The sequence below is a fragment of the Erythrolamprus reginae genome, chromosome 5, assembly GCF_031021105.1.
Source record: "Erythrolamprus reginae isolate rEryReg1 chromosome 5, rEryReg1.hap1, whole genome shotgun sequence".
Lineage (NCBI taxonomy): Eukaryota > Metazoa > Chordata > Lepidosauria > Squamata > Dipsadidae > Erythrolamprus > Erythrolamprus reginae.
Genome location: NC_091954.1, coordinates 90,436,708 through 90,455,815, shown reverse-complemented (window position 1 = coordinate 90,455,815; position 19,108 = coordinate 90,436,708). Strand labels below are relative to the sequence as shown.

At 40.2% G+C, this 19,108-nt stretch overlaps 1 protein-coding gene across 18 annotated transcripts in view; it reads right to left on the bottom strand.

Annotated features, from left to right (window-relative positions):
• The window catches only part of MBNL1 (muscleblind like splicing regulator 1), a 206,471-nt gene that overhangs the window by 20,286 nt on the left and 167,077 nt on the right, over positions 1-19,108 (bottom strand). For all 18 annotated transcript variants that reach the window (XM_070753464.1, XM_070753452.1, XM_070753457.1 and 15 more), the window contains 2 exons: positions 15,378-15,578; positions 627-884 (listed from right to left, as the gene is read on the bottom strand). In XM_070753464.1, coding sequence (XP_070609565.1) covers positions 627-884; positions 15,378-15,578 — 459 coding nt within the window. The remainder of the gene's footprint in view (positions 1-626; positions 885-15,377; positions 15,579-19,108) is intronic.

Here is a 19,108-nt window from a genome sequence, read left to right as displayed (position 1 = left end):
AACTAAGCAAATTCATCTGTTTATTAAATTTGTTTGCTGCCAGTCTCATCTTAAGCCGACTCTGTGCAAATGAATACACAAAATGAATTTTAGGAGGAGGAAAATCCCTTCCAAGGAAAGCGGGAGGATAAGTAAGACCGCATATGATCAATTACACAAAAATTTGCATCTCTTTCATACTATAGTCCTTTGCAGATGGGAATGGAGCACAGAAAATGATAGATCATGGGATCTACTGAACAATGCACCAGCTCCTTGTGTAATTCTTATGTAGCAGATGATATCAAAACTTGCCAGTCAGGGTTTATATGCATGCGTATCAATAATATCAATGTACAGGAGACCCATAATAAATGACTGCTTCTCACTGTGTACTATCAACACAAAGCTAATATGTACATCTGGCATGTACATCTATGCACAGTATACACGTAGGCAAACTGACTACATATTTTAGTAGAATCTGACACTGTGTAAGAGCAGACTTGGCATCACATGCTTGTCAGCTTACTGAAGTGGAATGGGATACCCAAACCACCCTATCTTTAGTAAGGAGATTCAATTCATTAACAGTGCTCAGCGGCTGACAATGAGACAGATATATTTGATTTGTTTTCTGGACTTACCATGGCTGCTGCAGTAGCTGCTGCCTGAGCAGCTGCTGCTTGATTGACCTGGTACTGGGCAGCTTTGATCTTAGCTTGCAGATGGGCTGGAGGGTGAAAATATTTGCACTTTTCCCTGGAACATCTCCCTTTGATGTAATCCATACAGACAGTAACAGTATTGTCGTTGGTATCAATCATTGCACTGTCAGCAGGGTGAGCAAACCGGCAATCATTTTCTCCTCTGTTACAGTTGCCACGCTGATACTCTCGACATACCTACAGGCGGGGGAGGGGAGGATGCAAGTAAAATTACATCAGGAAAGAAATTAAACCCAACAAGTTGAAAATTACTTTGGAACAATGGTTCCTTATCACCTCGAGATTTGACTACTGTAATGCTCTCTACATGGGGCTACATTTGAAGAGTATTCGTAAACTGCAAATCGTCCCAAATGCAGCTGCGCGAGCGGTCATGGGCCTTCCTAGGCATGCCCATGTTTCTCCAATACTCTGCGGACTGCATTGGCTGCCGATTGGTTTCTGGACACAATTCAAAGTGTTGGTAATGACCTATAAAGTCCTATGTGGCATTGGGCCAGATTACTTGCTGTTCTGTTTGGGCCTGGGCCAGCCGTTGCTCCCACAGATGGGAGAGACGCAGCACAAAGTGAATGCGAAAGCCTGGCTGACAGCCAGGAAGATGTGGCAGACAGCCAGGAAGACGTGGCAGACAGCCAGGAGGACGAGGCCACTGGGAAGCAGGATTCAGCAGACAGCCCAGGGGATTTGACATGCAGTCCCTCAGACAGTCTTTCGTCCCTGGATTCTTCTGCAGATCAATATATTGATCTGCGTAGCCGAAGAGCTATGCAAAGAAAGGATCGCTTTAAGGAGTATTACAAGTCATTATAGGAGCACATGGGCTGGGTGTGGTTCCCTTAATGAGGGCTAAAGGGATAAAAGGGAACAAAGGCCAAGGCAAACTGTGGCTGTTTATCTGTGTTATTTTGTGGTTCCTGCTCTGAAGTATTTGTTCTGTGCCGTTGGAGTTTTCAACCCAGCTTTTTCAGACAAGTGGGAGGTGAAAACTCTGGAACTTGCTGTTTGCTCCAAAGATTCAAAAGGACCCCTGAAACGTATTTGCTTATTCCAGGTTGTCTTTGTTTGTTTTTTCCTGTGTTTTTTTATTGCAGCTGAAGTAAGCCTTGCACTATCATTGTTTTCGGACACTAAGAACTGTTTTTGAGTAACCCTTTTTTGTTTATCTAAGTATGTGTTTGATTTCTTTTCCTTGGACTGTTACGCATTGCCTGAGCCAGTCAGGCAGAACACTTGCGGGACCGCGTTCTGCTGTATGAGTCCCAGCAACCAGTTAGGTTCCAGAGTCGGCCTTCTCCAGGTCCTGTCAACTAGACAATGTTGCTTGGAGAGGCCTAGGAGAAGAGTCTTCTCTGTGGGGGCCCCATCCCTCTGGAATCAGCTCCCCTCAGACATTTGCACTGCCCCCACCCACTTTGCCTTTCCCAAGCATCTCAAGACTCATCTATGCCATCAGGTTTGGGGTGATTAGATCCTAGTCCCCTGGCCGATGAATGTTATGCATAGTTGTTGTTTGAATGGGTATGATTTATTTTTTTAAACATAATTGGAAATTTTAGATTACTTTATTTTGTTTTAATTAATTGGATTTAACCATTGTAATTTATTGTCTCTTTTATATGTTGTAAGCCGCACCAAGTTTTCAGTTTTGCTTTACCTTGAGAAAATATATTTGCCTTCAATATGCCTGAATGAACTTCATTTTCATTCTGATAGCTTGGCTTATGTATATACGTAACTCAACTGCTACACAAATTTAAAAGCAAAATATTTCCAATTCAATCAAACTACCAAAAGGGTTCAAATGAGTTGAATTTTTGCATAATTTCAGGCAATAGTTGAGAAATTCACCTGCATTCTATGTAATAAAAGATAATCTGTTCTTCATGGTTTTAATGGATAATATTTTGATTATGTCATTGTCTTGTATTTACTTAACATCCCACCTTTATTTATTTTTTTGTAAACAACTCAAAACAGTGAACAGTATCTAATACTCCTTACACCTATTTTTCTCAGAACAACAATAACCCTGTAAGGTGAACTGGGCCAGAGAGAGAGTGATTGAGCCAAAGTCATCCAACTAACTTTCATGGCTAATTCATGGCTGAATTAAAACTCACAATCTTCTGGTTTCTAGCCTGGTGCCTCAACCATTGGACCAAATGTATCTATTTATCTCTTTAATTATTGAGTTATTTGTTTGCTAGTTTTATTCCCATATTTCCTCAAAATCCTTATAGATTGGGCAGAGAAACAATAATTAAAGTCATCAAATGTGTTTCCATGGCTAAGAACATCTTAAACACTATGCCACATTGGGTAGTATGTCCTTTAATATATAACCATCTATCCAATAGTCCAATATTTCAATTAACCTATCATGAAGCTTCCGGCTGTAGGAAATATGTATAGCAGAATGTAACAACATTAGGAATTACCCCTTCAGTAATATGTTCAAAATCATCTCTAAGAGAATTTCCAAATAATTTTTATGTATAGCTACATAAGACATTAGCTGCATTTATTATGTCTGCTGTTCACAATTTTGACACAAGAGGGGGCACAGGTATATGTAATTGTTTTTATCTTGCTCTTCACTTTCCTTTTAAAATACATTTACATTCATAGTGTTTTTTCAACTTTAATAGGGTTTTTTTTTCATTATTAAGATTAAAACTGTAATTTAACCTGCAAAAAGGGCTATGATGAATATTTGAAAATGAACCAAAGAAAATAATGTAACGTGAACATCATTCTCTCGCAATTATTTCAGACTTCATTGCAAATCATACTAAATGAAAGTACCAAGGAAGAGACACGAAAAGGTTTCCTGTATGCCCAAGGTAATTAGGCCTTTTCTGCCCATCCTCAGTTCAACTGCCACCCAATTCTCCAAAAATGCATGGTTTTCTTCACAAGGTTTTTCAGAAGTGGTTTGCCTTTGCTTAGAGAAAGTAACTGTATTGGCCCAAGGTTATTCACCTAGATTTATGCCTAAATCTGAATTAGAATTCAGAGCCTTCCACTTTCTAGCTGGGGTCTTAATCGCTGCACCGAGATGGTCCTAATTAGGCCTTAAAAAGGAGCGGTTTAAAAACTGATACTGAGTGGTAAGAAAAAATCACCTTAATTGAAAAGCCAGGTATACTTCTAATAATCAGCAAATAGTCCAATCTGCAGTCTATGTTCTAAGCGTCTTATAACATGCATTGAGAAGAAAGACAACCATCAAAACCAGGAAAAACGTCTAGAAAAACCTTGCCAAAGAAATTGCAGGGACTTATCTAGGCGGTGTCCAAAAAGCAGACCTAACTGAAAGGGGAAATAGAAAAGGACATACTGATTTCACATCCAGTGTGAGATTTATAAAACAGGGTTGCTTGAAAATTGCCTGGGATGGCAGATTCTTCCTTGATGGCCTTTCAAGCAGCACAGTGAAGTGCAGTGGGCCAACTGATAATTACCGGTCTAAAAGTCACATTCATTGCGGAAGATAGAAGGGCATCTGACCAGGTGTGAGGGTCCTGTGTTTCTAAGTCAGGAAGATGACCTTCATAGTGATGCCTAAGCTCCCCTTGCCAAGAGAATGAAGGAAAAATGTTTTACAAATCCAAAACAACCAGATGACATTTGGGCATAATTCACTGGATTCAACTACAAGGAGAATAAGTAAAACACAATCAGATTTGAAACCTAACGTTAGTCCCATTGGTTAAGTCAGACCAATCAATTTCTCAGGAAGGCTAAAATTAGTTTTATTTATAACAAGAAAATGACAGATTAAGAGATGGCCGCAGTTTTCTTAGATTCATGTCATTTCTGGGTTGTTAAAGCAACTTGGGAGGTCAACTGTGTTTGGATGCAAGGGATGGTGTTGACATCTGAGGGAGGAGGTAGTTTCTGTAAACTTAAAAGAGGCAGTAGTTGCTTTATTTATTTCAGTTCAATCCCCGTTTGCTCATATAGGTGGCACAGTGGGTAGAGTGCAGTACTACAGGCCACTAAAGCTGACTGTAGATCTGAAGGTCAGTGGTTCAAATCTCATCATTGGCTCAAGGTTGACTCAGCCTTCCATCCTTCCGAGGTGGGTAAAATGAGGACCCAGATTGTGGGGCCAATATGCTGGCTCTGTTAAAAAGTGCTATTGCTAACATGCTGTTATGCCCTTTGTTAAAAGGGCATTATAAATAAATGTTTTTTATTATAATTATTATAATTCTAAAATGGTTTCCTATCCATGCACTGACAGACTGGTTTAAATTTAATAATTTTTTATACAACTTCAGCCCATTCTTGATACTATAATGCAAAAGAATAAATGAATGAGAGAGAGAGGGAGGGAGAGAGAGAGGAAGGAAGGAAGGAAAGAAGGAATGAAGGATGGAGGGAAGGAAGGAAAGAGGGAGAGAGAGAGAGAGAAAGAAAGAAAGAAAGAAAGAAAGAAAGAAAGAAAGAAAGAAAGAAAGAAAGAAAGAAGCACCATTTTGAAGTGCCTTACCTGGACTGATTTGAGGATCTATAGCCATGGTGGTAAACTATGACACGCATGCCAGAGAAGGCACCCAGAGCCCTTTCTGCTGGCAAGCGCGCCATCAACCCAGGTCAGATCTCTGTGGCGTTTCTTTTGTGAGCTTCTGTTACCCTTGAACGATGAAACAGAAGCTCACAAAAGAAAAAGATCTTACTTCTTGCCATGCTGCCACTATTGGGATGCCCCATCTACTGCTGGACAGCAGGTCTTCGGGTCTCTGCTGTGCATGCCCGCATGTCTGTGCACATGTTTATGCATATGCACGCCTGTGCATGTCCATGCGTGCTTACATATGCACACATTTATGCGTGCATCCACACACCTTTCAATTCGGGCATAGGTGTATCACGTTTGGTCTAAAAGGTTAGCCATCACTGATCTATAGGGTTATCTCTCTGGTTATTTAAATGACAAATAGTGTGAAGGTGAACTGAATTCATGCTACTAATAGAGAACATAATTCAATTGCATCAGTCAGCCTTCTAGAAGTGGTACCCTCAGGACATTCTAAAGATAGAAGGCTATAGTTCCCTGACAAGGCAATACTGTATTAACTATTGTCTGATCTTACACATTGTGCTAAGTGATTTGTTTGACTTGGATTTAGTGTATCATGTGAATTCAGTTCTTGTGAACTAAGCTTTATAATTATAATTCAGCATTTATATGAACTAGAGAAAAACCGCTTATTCAACTGTAATTAAAACATTCCATTGATTGTTGCCCTATGTCTATTATCACCAGCCAATTATAATAATGCCAGGCTAGATGGATCAATGATTAACTCAGGGTAAGATAATTTTATCTTGGAATTCAGAGAACCAGAATCTGAATCCATCCAGAATGCAGACTGAGCTGTTAAATAAAGTCATTTTTAAAGTTAAAGACATCCTCAATCCCAGCTGTTATCAGGTAAGGGTTACAGCTGTGACCTACTCCTGCCCTTTCTAAGGTATTTCTCAGCTTCCCAATTCATCTTGCATATCCGATATTTCCACATTTGTTCTGCCTCCTTGCCTCATGCTGCTTAGTTTCTGGGATTAGCCAAGATTGGCTTGGTGATGCCACTTAGGAAATTTAAAGAAATATTCTTTAATAGGAATGAATAATGTATTTTACAACTACATCTCAGGGTAGAACTTCAATTGTGTTGATGAAAATAAAATTGTTTTGACTTATTTCTCACAGTGCGTCCAGGATTATAATATATTTTACAGGATGGTTGTGAATAGAGATTGAAAAGAAATTGGCAAATTTAAGAATGTTAGCAGTAAAGTATCTGTAGTTGGATGGGAGAAACTAACCAAATCCCACACCAATAGCTGTTGCCTATTTATAGTGGGAAAAGATGTTGTGATGGTTGAACAGATAGAGCTGATTCATTATCAAAATAATTGTTCTGAAGAATGGGGACTGCCTATCTAAAGTAGCAGCTCCAGCTTCCAAAAAGGTTGCAACTAACACCCTAAAACGGGTAGCCAAAGTTGGCTCTCCTATGACATGTGGACTTCAACTTCCAGAATTCCTGAGCTAGCACAATTGGCTCAGGAATTCTGGGAGTTGAAGTCCACAAGTCATAGAAGAGCCAACTTTGCCTACCCCGCCCCTGGAAGGAGAGGGAGAAAAAATCTCAGTTCACTAGTTGGTTGTCAAGAACTGTGAAAATGACAGAACTACTGTGTTCCATTTCCCCACTTAAGCAAGAGTCCCACTCCAGAGACAAGTCCCCTGGACTCAGCAAAACAAACAACAGCAGATCGAAAATTGCCCAATTACCGTAGCTCTGAAAAAGAAAGAACACTTTCAGCCATTCCTCTCTCATTGCATCCTCCTTGCTGTGCTTTTTTCCAATTACTAATCAATGTTGCAGACACTCCACAAGCTCAGCTTACAGTTATAACTCTTCCAGTGCTGCTGGCAAATGTAAACCCTGCGGAAAATGTTTACAAATGGGCATTCCTCCCCTGAACCTGCCCTCTGAAGCTGTCCTTAACCTGGGTGTGTATGACTGAACAGGAAGGCTGACTCACCATAGCTAACGTCTTATAAAACAATTCAGTATTCCATAATTACTGGAATATCATTTTCTCCAAGCATTGAAGTTGATATACAGATAGTCCTCAAATTATTAAAGTAATTGGGACCAGAAATTATTATCATTGTAATAGTAATTTCTCTCTGAAGCTAAGTGATGTGGTCATAAAGCATGTCATATGTCTGCTTCACTTAGCAGGGTAATTATGAAATTCTGGAGAAGGGCAAGGTGAACTGGAAGGCAGGGTTAAATGTATCATCAGTTTGGAATAAATGCATTGTCACAAGAGACTCAAGTTCAGTACCCTGTGAATTCTGTTTACCCTTCTCACCAATAACCTTACCACCAATTTAGCTTTGACCATTATCTGACTAGATTTTTGTATTAGAGAGAGCAGTATCAAACACTTCTGTGCTTTGAATTTAACAAATGTCCCTGGTTATTTGCACCTAACACAACAGTACTGTACATTGCTGCTGATAAATGAATTCCATTTGCTTTTAGCAAAGGATCCATCCTGATATTCCAAGCCTTGGTAAGGGACTGTCTGCCCTGCACCATGCCTTGTGGAGTGGCAAGAGGCTCTGAATTACTGCTTGCTATGGTATTGCCGGCTATGTAGTGGATCAGGGACTTCTTGGCATGTGACAACTCTTGAGCTATGAGAGGGCCCCGAGTTGCAGTTTAGCGCAAATCTCCAATCACTCCAGCAGTGTGGCGCAAAGTCACAGAGTCCCAGGAAATCTCAGCTGCCTTAGCCGAGTCCCGCTTCCCGTCACCCTGTCCTCTTGTGGAGCTGGCATCCTGCACTCTGTCATCTCAGATGACTTTTACAGTTCTCTTGCTCCTGCTGAGACACGCTCAATCTTCACTTCATGAAGCAGCTGCTGCCCAAGTGAGGCTACCCTCCCTGGTCTCACATGAAAACTGCTCTGTGTGATCCTGGGTGAGGGAAACTGATGTGCCCCTGTAGTCCAAATGTAGTTGGGCTGTTACATGCCTGAATTTTGATTATGTGACTGCAGGTGTTTGTATGTCTGTCCCGCCCAATTCCAAAGGACACAGGGCGGCTTACAACAATAATATAAATACAAATAGATTCAGAGCAATAATAATAATAAGTCGAATATAATATCTAAAACTATAAAACCCCGTAATAAAAAGAGCCCATTCATTATAAAACAGTCATAATCACATGCATACATTCCATTCATACAGTTTGGCCATGAAAGATGTACAACTCATGGCTCTCAAGCCTGCCGGCAAAGCCAGGTCTTCATGGCCTTACAGAAGGCTAGTAGGGTGGGAGCAATACAGACATCAGGGGGGTAATTGGTTCTATAGAGCCAGGGCAGCCACAGAGAAGGCCCTCCCCTGTGGTCCCGCCAACCTGTATTGCTTAGTCGGCGGTACCTGGAGGAGGCCAACTCTGTGAGCTCTTATTGGTCTCTGGGAGCTTTGTGGCAAGAGGCGGTCCCGTAAAGTCTGGCCCTGAGCCATGTAGGGCTTTATAGGTAATAACCAACACCTTGAATTGTGCCCAGAGACTAATAGGAATCCAGTGCAGCTCGCAAAGCATAGGTGTATTTGTATTTGATGGCTGTATTTGGTGGGCCAGGTCTTCCCAATTATATCTACCCAGTCTACCAGAGAAGGAAGGCAGGGCATGTTGCGGGTCCCAACTATCAAGGAAGTACAGGAAAATGGTCTTCTCTATCAGGGTTCCATCCCATTTCCCCCAGAGATAAATTAGGTCCCAGCCTGTTGCTTTTCTGCAAGGCCTTAAAGACATGGTTCTGTCAGGTGATCTGGGGGATCCCATTCACAACTGATCAAGCAGTCTTTTGATTCTGTCGCTGCCATGGGGTAGGGACTTTTTTAAATAAATAATTTCCCTTAATTCTGTGTCACCTTAACTTCAAATGGTTGCTGAACAAATGATCTGACTAACTGCACACTGCCTAATTCACTTCTAGTTTATTTTATTAATTTTATTATTTATTTTATTTATTTATTACTTAGATTTGTATGCCGCCCCTCTCCGCAGACTCAGGACGGCTCACAGCATAGCACAACAATTTATAACAAATCTAAATATAATTTAAAATATTTAAAAGAACCCCATTTTGCTAACAGACACACACTCAAACATACCATACATAAATTGTACATGCCCGGGGGAGGTGTTTCAGTTCCCCCATGCCTGACGACAAAGGTGGGTTTTAAGGAGTTTACGGAAGGCAGGGAGAGTAGGGGCAGTTCTAATCTCCGGGGGAGTTGGTTCCAGAGGGTCAGGGCCGCCACAGAGAAGGCTCTTCCCCTGGGGCCCGCCAACCGACATTGTTTAGTTGACGGGACCCGGAGAAGGCCCACTCTGTGGGACCTAATCGGTCGCTGGGATTCGTGCGGCAGAAGGCGGTCTCGGAGATATTCTGGTCTAGTTCCTCTGACCCACAAAAGTGACTATAGCAAATCAGATGTTTCTGACCAACAAAAGTGACTATAGCAAATCAGATGTTTCCCAAGTCAATAATTATGTTACCTCTAAGTTGAGCTACTTGTTTCCCAAACCAACCAGAATCTGATGAAAAGTATCTTACATTCCTGGACTGTGGGGGAATGAAAAATCAGTAGGAATCTTTACCAAAGAAATCAGAATGTTTAACTGGTCAATGAAATTTCATTCAAGGAGGTCCACTTATATAAAATATTAAACTAACTCCACTCAATAAGTTATTTAATGGGAACATCTAAAGTTATTCAGTTTACCTGTCTTGTTGATCTAGTTTGCAAAGAAAAAGAGGTAAAGAAAAACAACCCCAATGCCTTAAAAAGGAACCTAGTCCAGTAGAATAGAATTCATTGGCAACACAAAACACACTTACTACACACTTATGTATTATAGTACTGAAACTACATCTATTCTGATCCTCTAGTCCAGTGATGGCGAACCTATGGCACGTATCTGATGGCACACGAGCCGTTGACCTAGCTCAGCTCTAACGTGAATGTGTGTGCCGACCAGCTGATTTTTGGCTGGCACAGAGGCTCTGGAAGGATGTTTTTGGCATCCAGAGAGGCTCTGGGGGAATGGGGGAAGGTGCTTTTACCCTCCGCCGGCTCCAGAGAAGCCTTTGGAGCCTGGGAAGGGCAAAACATGAGCCTACTGGGCCCACCAGAAGTTGGGAAACAGGCCATTTCTGGCCGTCCGGGGGGTGGGGGAAGCTGTTTTCGTCCTCTACAGACATTGAATTATGGCTGCGGGCACTCACACATGTGCAATAGCATGCACACATGCTCGTTCGGCAAAAAAAAATTCTCCATCACTGCTCTAGTCAATGGAGAGTCTGGAAAGATTGACAATACTCCTTAGAATTATGGAGATAGAATTATTGAGATTCTAAAGAATCTTACTCTAAAAAAACAATTTGGTATATTGGTTAAGCGCAAAATAGAAACCAGGAGTTTCTAGCCCAGACTTTCAAAGGCAGCTGGGTGACTTTGGGCCATCTAATCTCTCTCAGCTGTAGGGGCAAGTTAATGGCCAACACAGTCTTGCCAAGAAAATTGCAGGAACTTGTCCAGGCAGCTTTCAGGAGATGATGCACAGGCAGACAAAGAAAGGAGTAGATATTTTTTAATTTTCTGAAAAATGAATCTTGCCAAATAATATAATTATGTATTGCCAGAATCACTGTAAAATGATTTGAGTTGGAGGTTAACTTGTGGATTGAAAATACTGTAAAAACAAGTGCTGCATCGAGTCAATTGTTAAATAATACCACCTGGTGTAAAACAGTGCAGATCCCCCACCCCTCTAGCCAAAGGTGTAAAAAAGATAGATGGTTAGTTTCTCACTTGTATCACTCATTGTTTCTCCTTTCTTACACAAACATAAAATAATGATTCCCCCCCCCTCATGCTACTAAGAAATTTCCCTTTACAATTTACAAGTGCTAGGGTGTTATATTAGAAGTGTTACAAGAATTTTCTAGAAAGAAAAAGCTTTCTAATGCAAATATGTTTGGCAAATCAGATTTTGAAGGCTGTTGTTTTTAAATAAAAATTGTTGTTTTCCTTCCTTGTACAAACTATCTTTTTATGACCTTGTAATCCCTCAATTCAGGATAGTGTCTGGGCAATTTGAAGCTGGCTTCTCCCCCATACACACACACACACACACACACTGCTACACAAGAAACAACATCAGTAAAATTTAAAGCTGTTGATTAAATAATAAAAAAGAGTAACAAAATGTGAATTCAACAACAATGGCTCTTTGCAGGGTATCTGCAGAAGATATGTGATAACTATATGTCATGACTTCATCATGCAGATAATGTAAATGAGATATTTTAGCTTTTCTTTATATCACACAATTCATATTGCTAGTGCAATGGAGCTGTGATGCACATAATATCAACATGGCTTCTGCCAATAGCTCATGTTAGCTGTGATGGCTTTCCTAGACTTTCCAAACTGCTAATAAGACAGAAAGTCCTAATTTAATGCCCACAATTGGGTTTGGCAGTCTGGTTGTTAAACAAAGAAGTCTCTAAGTGAAGCCACAGCCCAAATGCCTCTCTTGTAAGAATGATCTGGTAATTCTATTTTTCTATAGCTCTTGTTCAGATCCATCTCATTTTCAAGCTCTTTGATGATGTATTCCTCCACACCAAAATAGATCCTGTTTTATTTCAGTTATTATTAAGCTGGCTTACGGAGTTCTAAGCCCTTTAATATAATTTCTTTCCAATACTCTGTGGATTGTAGAAAGAATAAGCAGAATGACTAAGCACTATGCTTCCCTCCTGTCTCTGTTTAAAAGACAAATCAGACAGAATGTGGTCTAGCATAAAGAAGACTTCATTGTCCAAGCTGCAGCTGAAAACTGGCTTTACTAAAATGTGATAAGATGCTGAAAGGGCCCATCAAAACCTCTCAGTTGAGAACTATTCTGGGCAAAGGATCATATCCACTGTGACTAAGATGTACAGATGGCATAAAAGAAGTGATCGATAACAATAGGAATTCAAATATGCCAGTGACATTTTTGCCATTCTAAAATAAACTCAAATTGAAATCACTGTTCAAAACTTTAAGCCCACATGCCTAGGGATTTTACCAGAGACAGAGAATAGAGAACAAACTCCCATTCCTGACATCCTCACCACCGCATCGTATAATGACAGGATGCAAAACCAAGTATCCTGGAAACCCACCCACATGGACCAAATCTCAAACTTCCAACAGCCACACCCCACATCACAACACATAACGCAAGCTGCACAAAGATCCTCATCAACCGATGCAAAACATATTGTAGCTCAGTAGCACTGAGAAAAGCAGTGATTGGGCTACTTGTCTACAATAATCAATAAGAACATTTTTCCCCAACTTTCCCCAACATTTTAATTAAAAAAAAATGCACCAGGGAAAAAAAAACAGAAAGCAAATACTATAAAGCTATTTACAGCTAAAATATCATAAACTGAATAACCTTCATAATTTAACTCTACAGATCTTGATAAATGGTATAACAAGCAGGTATAACAAGCAGGAAGAGAGTAGAGGTATAACAAGCAGGAAGAGGGAGATTATGATCCCGCTATATAGAATGCTGGTGAGACCACATTTGGAATACTGTGTTCAGTTCTGGAGACCTCACCTACAAAAAGATATTGACAAAATTGAACGGGTCCAAAGACGGGCTACAAGAATGGTGGAAGGTCTTAAGTATAAAACGTATCAGGAAAGACTTAATGAACTCAATCTGTATAGTCTGGAGGACAGAAGGAAAAGGGGGGACATGATCGAAACATTTAAATATATTAAAGGGTTAAATAAGGTCCAGGAGGGAAGTGTTTTTAATAGGAAAGTGAACACAAGAACAAGGGGACACAATCTGAGGTTAGTTGGGGGAAAGATCAAAAGCAACATGAGAAAATATTATTTTACTGAAAGAGTAGTAGATCCTTGGAACAAACTTCCAGCAGACGTGGTAGATAAATCCACAGTAACTGAATTTAAACATGCCTGGGATAAACATATATCCATCCTAAGATAAAATACAGAAAATAGTATAAGGGCAGACTAGATGGACCATGGGGTCTTTTTCTGCCGTCAGACTTCTATGTTTCTATGTTTCTAAATGTAATTGGGAATTTTGTACATTTATACCAGGTTGGGAAATTATTGTCCTGGAGAAAACCTAACTATGTATATGGTTGCTAAAGCTGACCCTGGCTTTATACCAATACCAGGGCCAAAAAAAAGTTACATTTTTGGAGCCATTTAAAACTAAAACTTTTTCTCCCAGCTGTTGTGTACAAAGGAGACTGATGGTATGAGAAAGAAAAGGGTCAGAATTTTGAATCGTTTCCTTTTGAATCGTTTTGGGGAGGGAAGGAGAATTTGCATTACAAGTATAATACAAATTGAATTACAAGTACTCCTAAACTTATGACCACAATTTATACCAACATTTATGTGGCTAAGCAAGACATTAAATGAGTTTTGGCCCACTTTACGACATTTCTTGCCACAATTGTTAAGTGAATCACTGAAGTTGTTAAGTTAGCAATACGGTGAATCTTTGACATTGCTTGTTGTAAAAGGTGATCACAGAACCGTGGGATGCTGCAACCAACACAAGTTGGCAACTATCCAAAATTTGATCATGTGACCATCAGGATGCTGCAACAATTGTAAGTGTGAAAATTGGTTGTAAGCCATTTTTCCCAGTGCCTTTGTAATTTTGAATGGTACTTAAACGAATGATTTTTAAGTTGGGGATTACCCGTAATCTTTGTCTTCCTCTAAAAGAAAGATCTGCCACAAACATTCATCACCTGATATCAGATTTTAAGGATTTAACTGCACTTCTGCAAGCTGTTAAAAAATTGGTGGGAATTTGAATGAAGTTCATTAATTAGGGCCTCGGCAGTGCAATGGTTGGAGTGCAGTACTGCAAGCTACTTCTGCTGAATCTCAATAGACTCAAGGTTGACTCAGCCTTCCATTCTTCCAAGGTCGGTAAAATGAGGACCCAGATTGTTGGTGGCAATATGCTTACTCTCTGTAAACCACTTAGAGAGGGCTGTAAAGCACTGTGAAGCGGTATATAACCCCAGAATCTGGAAGGAGTTGGGCAGCTTAGAAATCTAACTAACTAACTAAGTAACTAAGTAGCTAACTAACTAACTAACTAAACAAACAAACAAACAAACAAACACTATTGCTAAATACTAATGCTATGGCTAATTGCCTATACATTTGCCAGAGAAAAAAATTTAAGATAAGCAACATCATGAAAGGATGGGTAACCAATGATCTTATGTTTCCACAGTCCCTCTGCCCTGTGAGAAGAGTCCACTGGAATTTGTTCACAAAATAGTCAACTTTAAATCAATATAATTAATGGGGATTGGTTTTAAAGAATGGCGTTGAGGTTTTCTACATTCCTCTAACATGAAAACCACAGGGGGAAAAAGCTGGGGGGAAAATAATTTATATGGCCACCCAACATACTACTTAGGCAACTCGCCTATCCACTTTGTCTATGCAAAGACTTAAGCTCTGCATTGGAGTCCAGGCCTATGCCATACTCAATAAACATGCTCTACTGGGCAAGTTAAACACCTGGCATCTGAACCACATGCTGAGCTGAGTTTTAACTTTATTTAACTATTTTTTTCAGGGGGTGGCATCATATTTGAAGGCAAGTTGTTCACTTTGCTTTTAATTGGAGGTATTGTATCAACACAGAAGATGGTTTAATTCAAAAAACCAATTAAGCACATTGTGTGACTAGTCCTAGTTTACTGCTGATGAAGATCTATTGCTTTTAATGTTGTTCTTGTTAGGAATAGTAATGTTTTGATAAGTACGGAAATTGGTGGGGTTTGAAATCCATTAGTTCCTTTTCAAGAATTAGCCTGATACGTTATAATCACATTATTATACTGCCGATGGGCAAAGGCTTTTCTCTGAATAGCACTTCCTTCCATAAAATATCCCAAGTAGGATTACATTTACAGAATCAATGAGCCATACCTGGCTGATCAAAACAACCATAACTGGGAGGCAAATTATTTCCTACCTCTAATCTGTCCGTCCGCATTAGCTTCTGTGCTGCTGCTGCTGCAGCAGCAGGAACTGGCACACCAGGATTCCCTGCAACCAGCATTGGTGCTGTTGGCAAGATCTCTGCTGGGACCAAACCAGGAGAAACTGGCCCCAAATAGGGGTTAAAGGCTGTTGAAGCGTTGGTGGCTAGGCTTGGTGCAACTGAAAACATTGGCTGGTAAAAGAGAAAGAGAGAGAGAGAGAGAGAAAGAGCAAGAGAGTCAAATATAAATAGTAGTCCAAAAAAACCTTTATACATTAAATCATTTTGAAATAATGCAACATTTATGCATGCAGACAATGGTGTTAACTGACCCTGTCATAAATGGAAGAAGCTTCCTGTTCAAGGAAGGCATTTGAGCCAGCAACTGATCCCAGCAACTGTAAAGGGAAGGAGATAAAGTTTGCACACTACCCCTGTTTCCACAGTAGATATGCAAGACCTGGTGCAGTAAGGGGCAATCAGAAGGATGCTTCCTTCCACTGGCAAAGGTATCTTAAGAGGAACTGATACCAAGTCACAGAAAAACTCAGGATGTATACACTTGGTCTTACTTTGGAATAGACTACAATATATATGGTTCCTGCTGCTAGAATTGTAATGCTTGTCCTAAAGCAGTGTTAAAATTTTCAGTTCAAATTCTCAAGTCCTTTTCTTCTGTGAAAGTGTGTGTGTGTTTGTGTGTATGTTTGTATTTCTACCTTATTCTTAAAATATTTCAGCATTTTATTTGAATTGATTTTGGTGATGCTTTTTAAGTTTTATTTTTGAAAATATTAGAGGGCGTTGCTGTTAAGAGTTCTTTTTCTCCCTCTCAAGTCTCCTTGGCAGTCCACACTTTCCAATTAGTAAATGCCCAGTTAGATAAGATGCATCTTAATGTTTTGACTTTATCTAAAAGAAATATGACAAACTAGGATAAGAAGAAACACAAAACATTTACAGAGCCTGAAATTTCTGTCGTTAAGTCGGGATGGTCCTAAATCAACACACTTAAGTGATCATCTTGATTTTGCAGACTTTTTTTTTGGTGGTGGTGGTCATTAATCAAATACCATGACCATAAAGTGAATAGTGTATTCGTTAAGCACGTCTATGCATTGTTATGGGCATTTCTTCCTGGAACTGGGTCTTTTCAACCAGTTTCCTGAAAGAAAACCTATAGTAAACCATGTCACGTGACTCTGAGATGCTTCAACTGGCCATAAAGATGAGCTGGTTGCTAGGTGTTCAAAATGTAGTCATGTGACTTTGTACGTGTGTGTATGTGTGCCACCAGAACTCTAGAATTGGGTGATAAGTACGGTACCTTTGGGGAATCCATCATAACTTCTAATGGTTGTTAAGTTAAGACTATCTGTCCATATATCATTTGAACTCTTAGTATTTTAAAACAAGAACACAACATTTCACCTATAAGAATTTCTTGAATTTTTCCCTCTCTCCCCCCCCCCCATCAAACTGAAGGCTTTCACAAGGAAAAGGCACAATAATTTTTATATATGACATTAATTACTTCAGCCTCAATTGCAGGCGATAAAGACAACACTAGTTTCTTGTAAGCTTTTAGATAAACTAATTAGTAGCCAATTGATGGAACTGTCCAGGGACCATTCATATTGTACCAATATAATTCTTATAGCAATTATAAAATAACAACACTTTTATTCTTTTCTTTGAATTAAATTGTAACTACATGTACATTAAAATGTCACCTTCAGATTTCTTCAGATTAATAGAGTTGGAAAGAACCATTTATCACAAACGGTGGGAATCTCATCAATTGAGATAAAGTTCCCGCAACTTCTGAGGGCAAGCTGCTCCATTGGTTTATTGTTCTCACTGTCAAAAAGTTCCTCCTTGTTTCTAGGTTGAATCTCTCCTTGATCAATTCCCATTCATTATTTCTTGTCTGTCCTTCAGGTGCTTTAGAATAGCTCGACTCCTTCCTCTTTGTGGCAGCGCCTCAAATATTGGAACACTGCTATCATATCTCCCCTGGTCCTTCTCTTCGTTAGACAGTCAGTGCCCAGTTCCTGCAACCATTCTTCATATGTTTTAGTATCAAGTCCCCTGATCATCCTAGTTGCACTCCTTTGCACTTTTTCTAAAGTCTCAATATTTTTTAATAGTGTGGTGACCAGAACTGGATGCAATACTCCAGGCGTGGTCTAACTAAGGATTTATAGAATGGTATTAGTACCTCCCTAGATTGTATCCCTCTGTTAATGCAATTTAGGATTGCATTGACAACTCAAAAGATATTTTCTTTTATAAAAGCTATTTAAAATAATATTTGCACTGAATCTCATAATAATGACAGTTTTTAATTCATTTTACTATCAGGGTTGCAAAGTAAAACTGTATGAAGTTGCTGTAGCCTGTGCAGTGTATCTATCCCCCCTGCCCTTGGCATTGCAAATCTGGCAAAGAATAGAGGGAGTTGGCAGTTGCCTTGAGTGGCAAACAGGTTGACAAGCCAAAACGTTACGTCAGTTCCCAAAACAGGGATGAAGACACCACTTCACACCTTCTGTTTTGCATCGCTGCAATGGTGCAGTTGAAATGAGCCCTGGCTAGCACTGTGGAGTCAAGCTCATGCATGCTGCAAAATCTCACTGCCATCCGGCAGTTAAGATTGATCAGGCCCTAGGGTTAACATTTCGGAGTCAACCTTGTGAGCGCTGCCCTGTTAGATCTGTCAGCCAACAGTCTAACTGCCGCCCATGCGGCCTTCAGTGGAATCAGGCAAGTACTTTTAACACTGGAAAGGAGAACAGCTTGATTAGCCAAGCTGAAAGCTGCTGTGATCGAAGAAAGTTGAATTTAATTCGAAATCAGATTCAAGAATGGGAAAACTCTGCAATACGTCTAGTCCAGGCTATGACTGAGTCTAAAATCTGAGGAAGCAAGCGGAGGAGGCGTCTTACTCTCCAGACTCAGTCCCATTGGATTAGATGGAGTTAACCAATTCCTGGATGCTGTCTCTACCTTGATGGAGAACCTCAACAGACATACTGTATGTGATCTGCTGTTCTTTAGATGCACTAGAGCTTTGTTTCCACAAATCCCACCTATAATAATAATAATAATAATAATAATTATTATTATTATTATTATTATTTATTGGATTTGTATGCCACCCCTCTCCATAGACTCGGCGTGGCTAACAACAATAATAAAAACAGCATGTAACAATCCAATAATAAAACGCTAAAAAACCCTTATTATAAAACCAAACATACACACAAACATACCATGCATAACTTGTAATGGCCTAGGGGGGAAGAATATCTCAACTCCCCCATGCCTGGCGGTATAAGTGAGTCTTGAGTATTTTACGAAAGACAGAGAGGGTGGGGGCAATTCTAATCTCCGGGGGGAGTTGGTTCCAGAGGGCCGGGGCCGCCACAGAGAAGGCTCTTCCCCTGGGGCCCGCCAACCGACATTGTTTAGTCGACGGGACCCGGAGAAGGTCAACTCTGTGGGACTTTATCGGTCGCTGGGATTCATGCAGTAGCAGGCGGTTCCGGAGGTAATCTGGTCCACTGCCATGTAGGGCTTTAAAGGTCATGACCAACACTTTGAATTGTGACCGGAAACTGATCGGCAGCCAATGCAAGCCACGGAGTGTTGAAGAAACGTACGCCAATCTTGGAAGCCCCACGATGGCTCTCGCGACTGCATTCTGTACCATCTGAAGT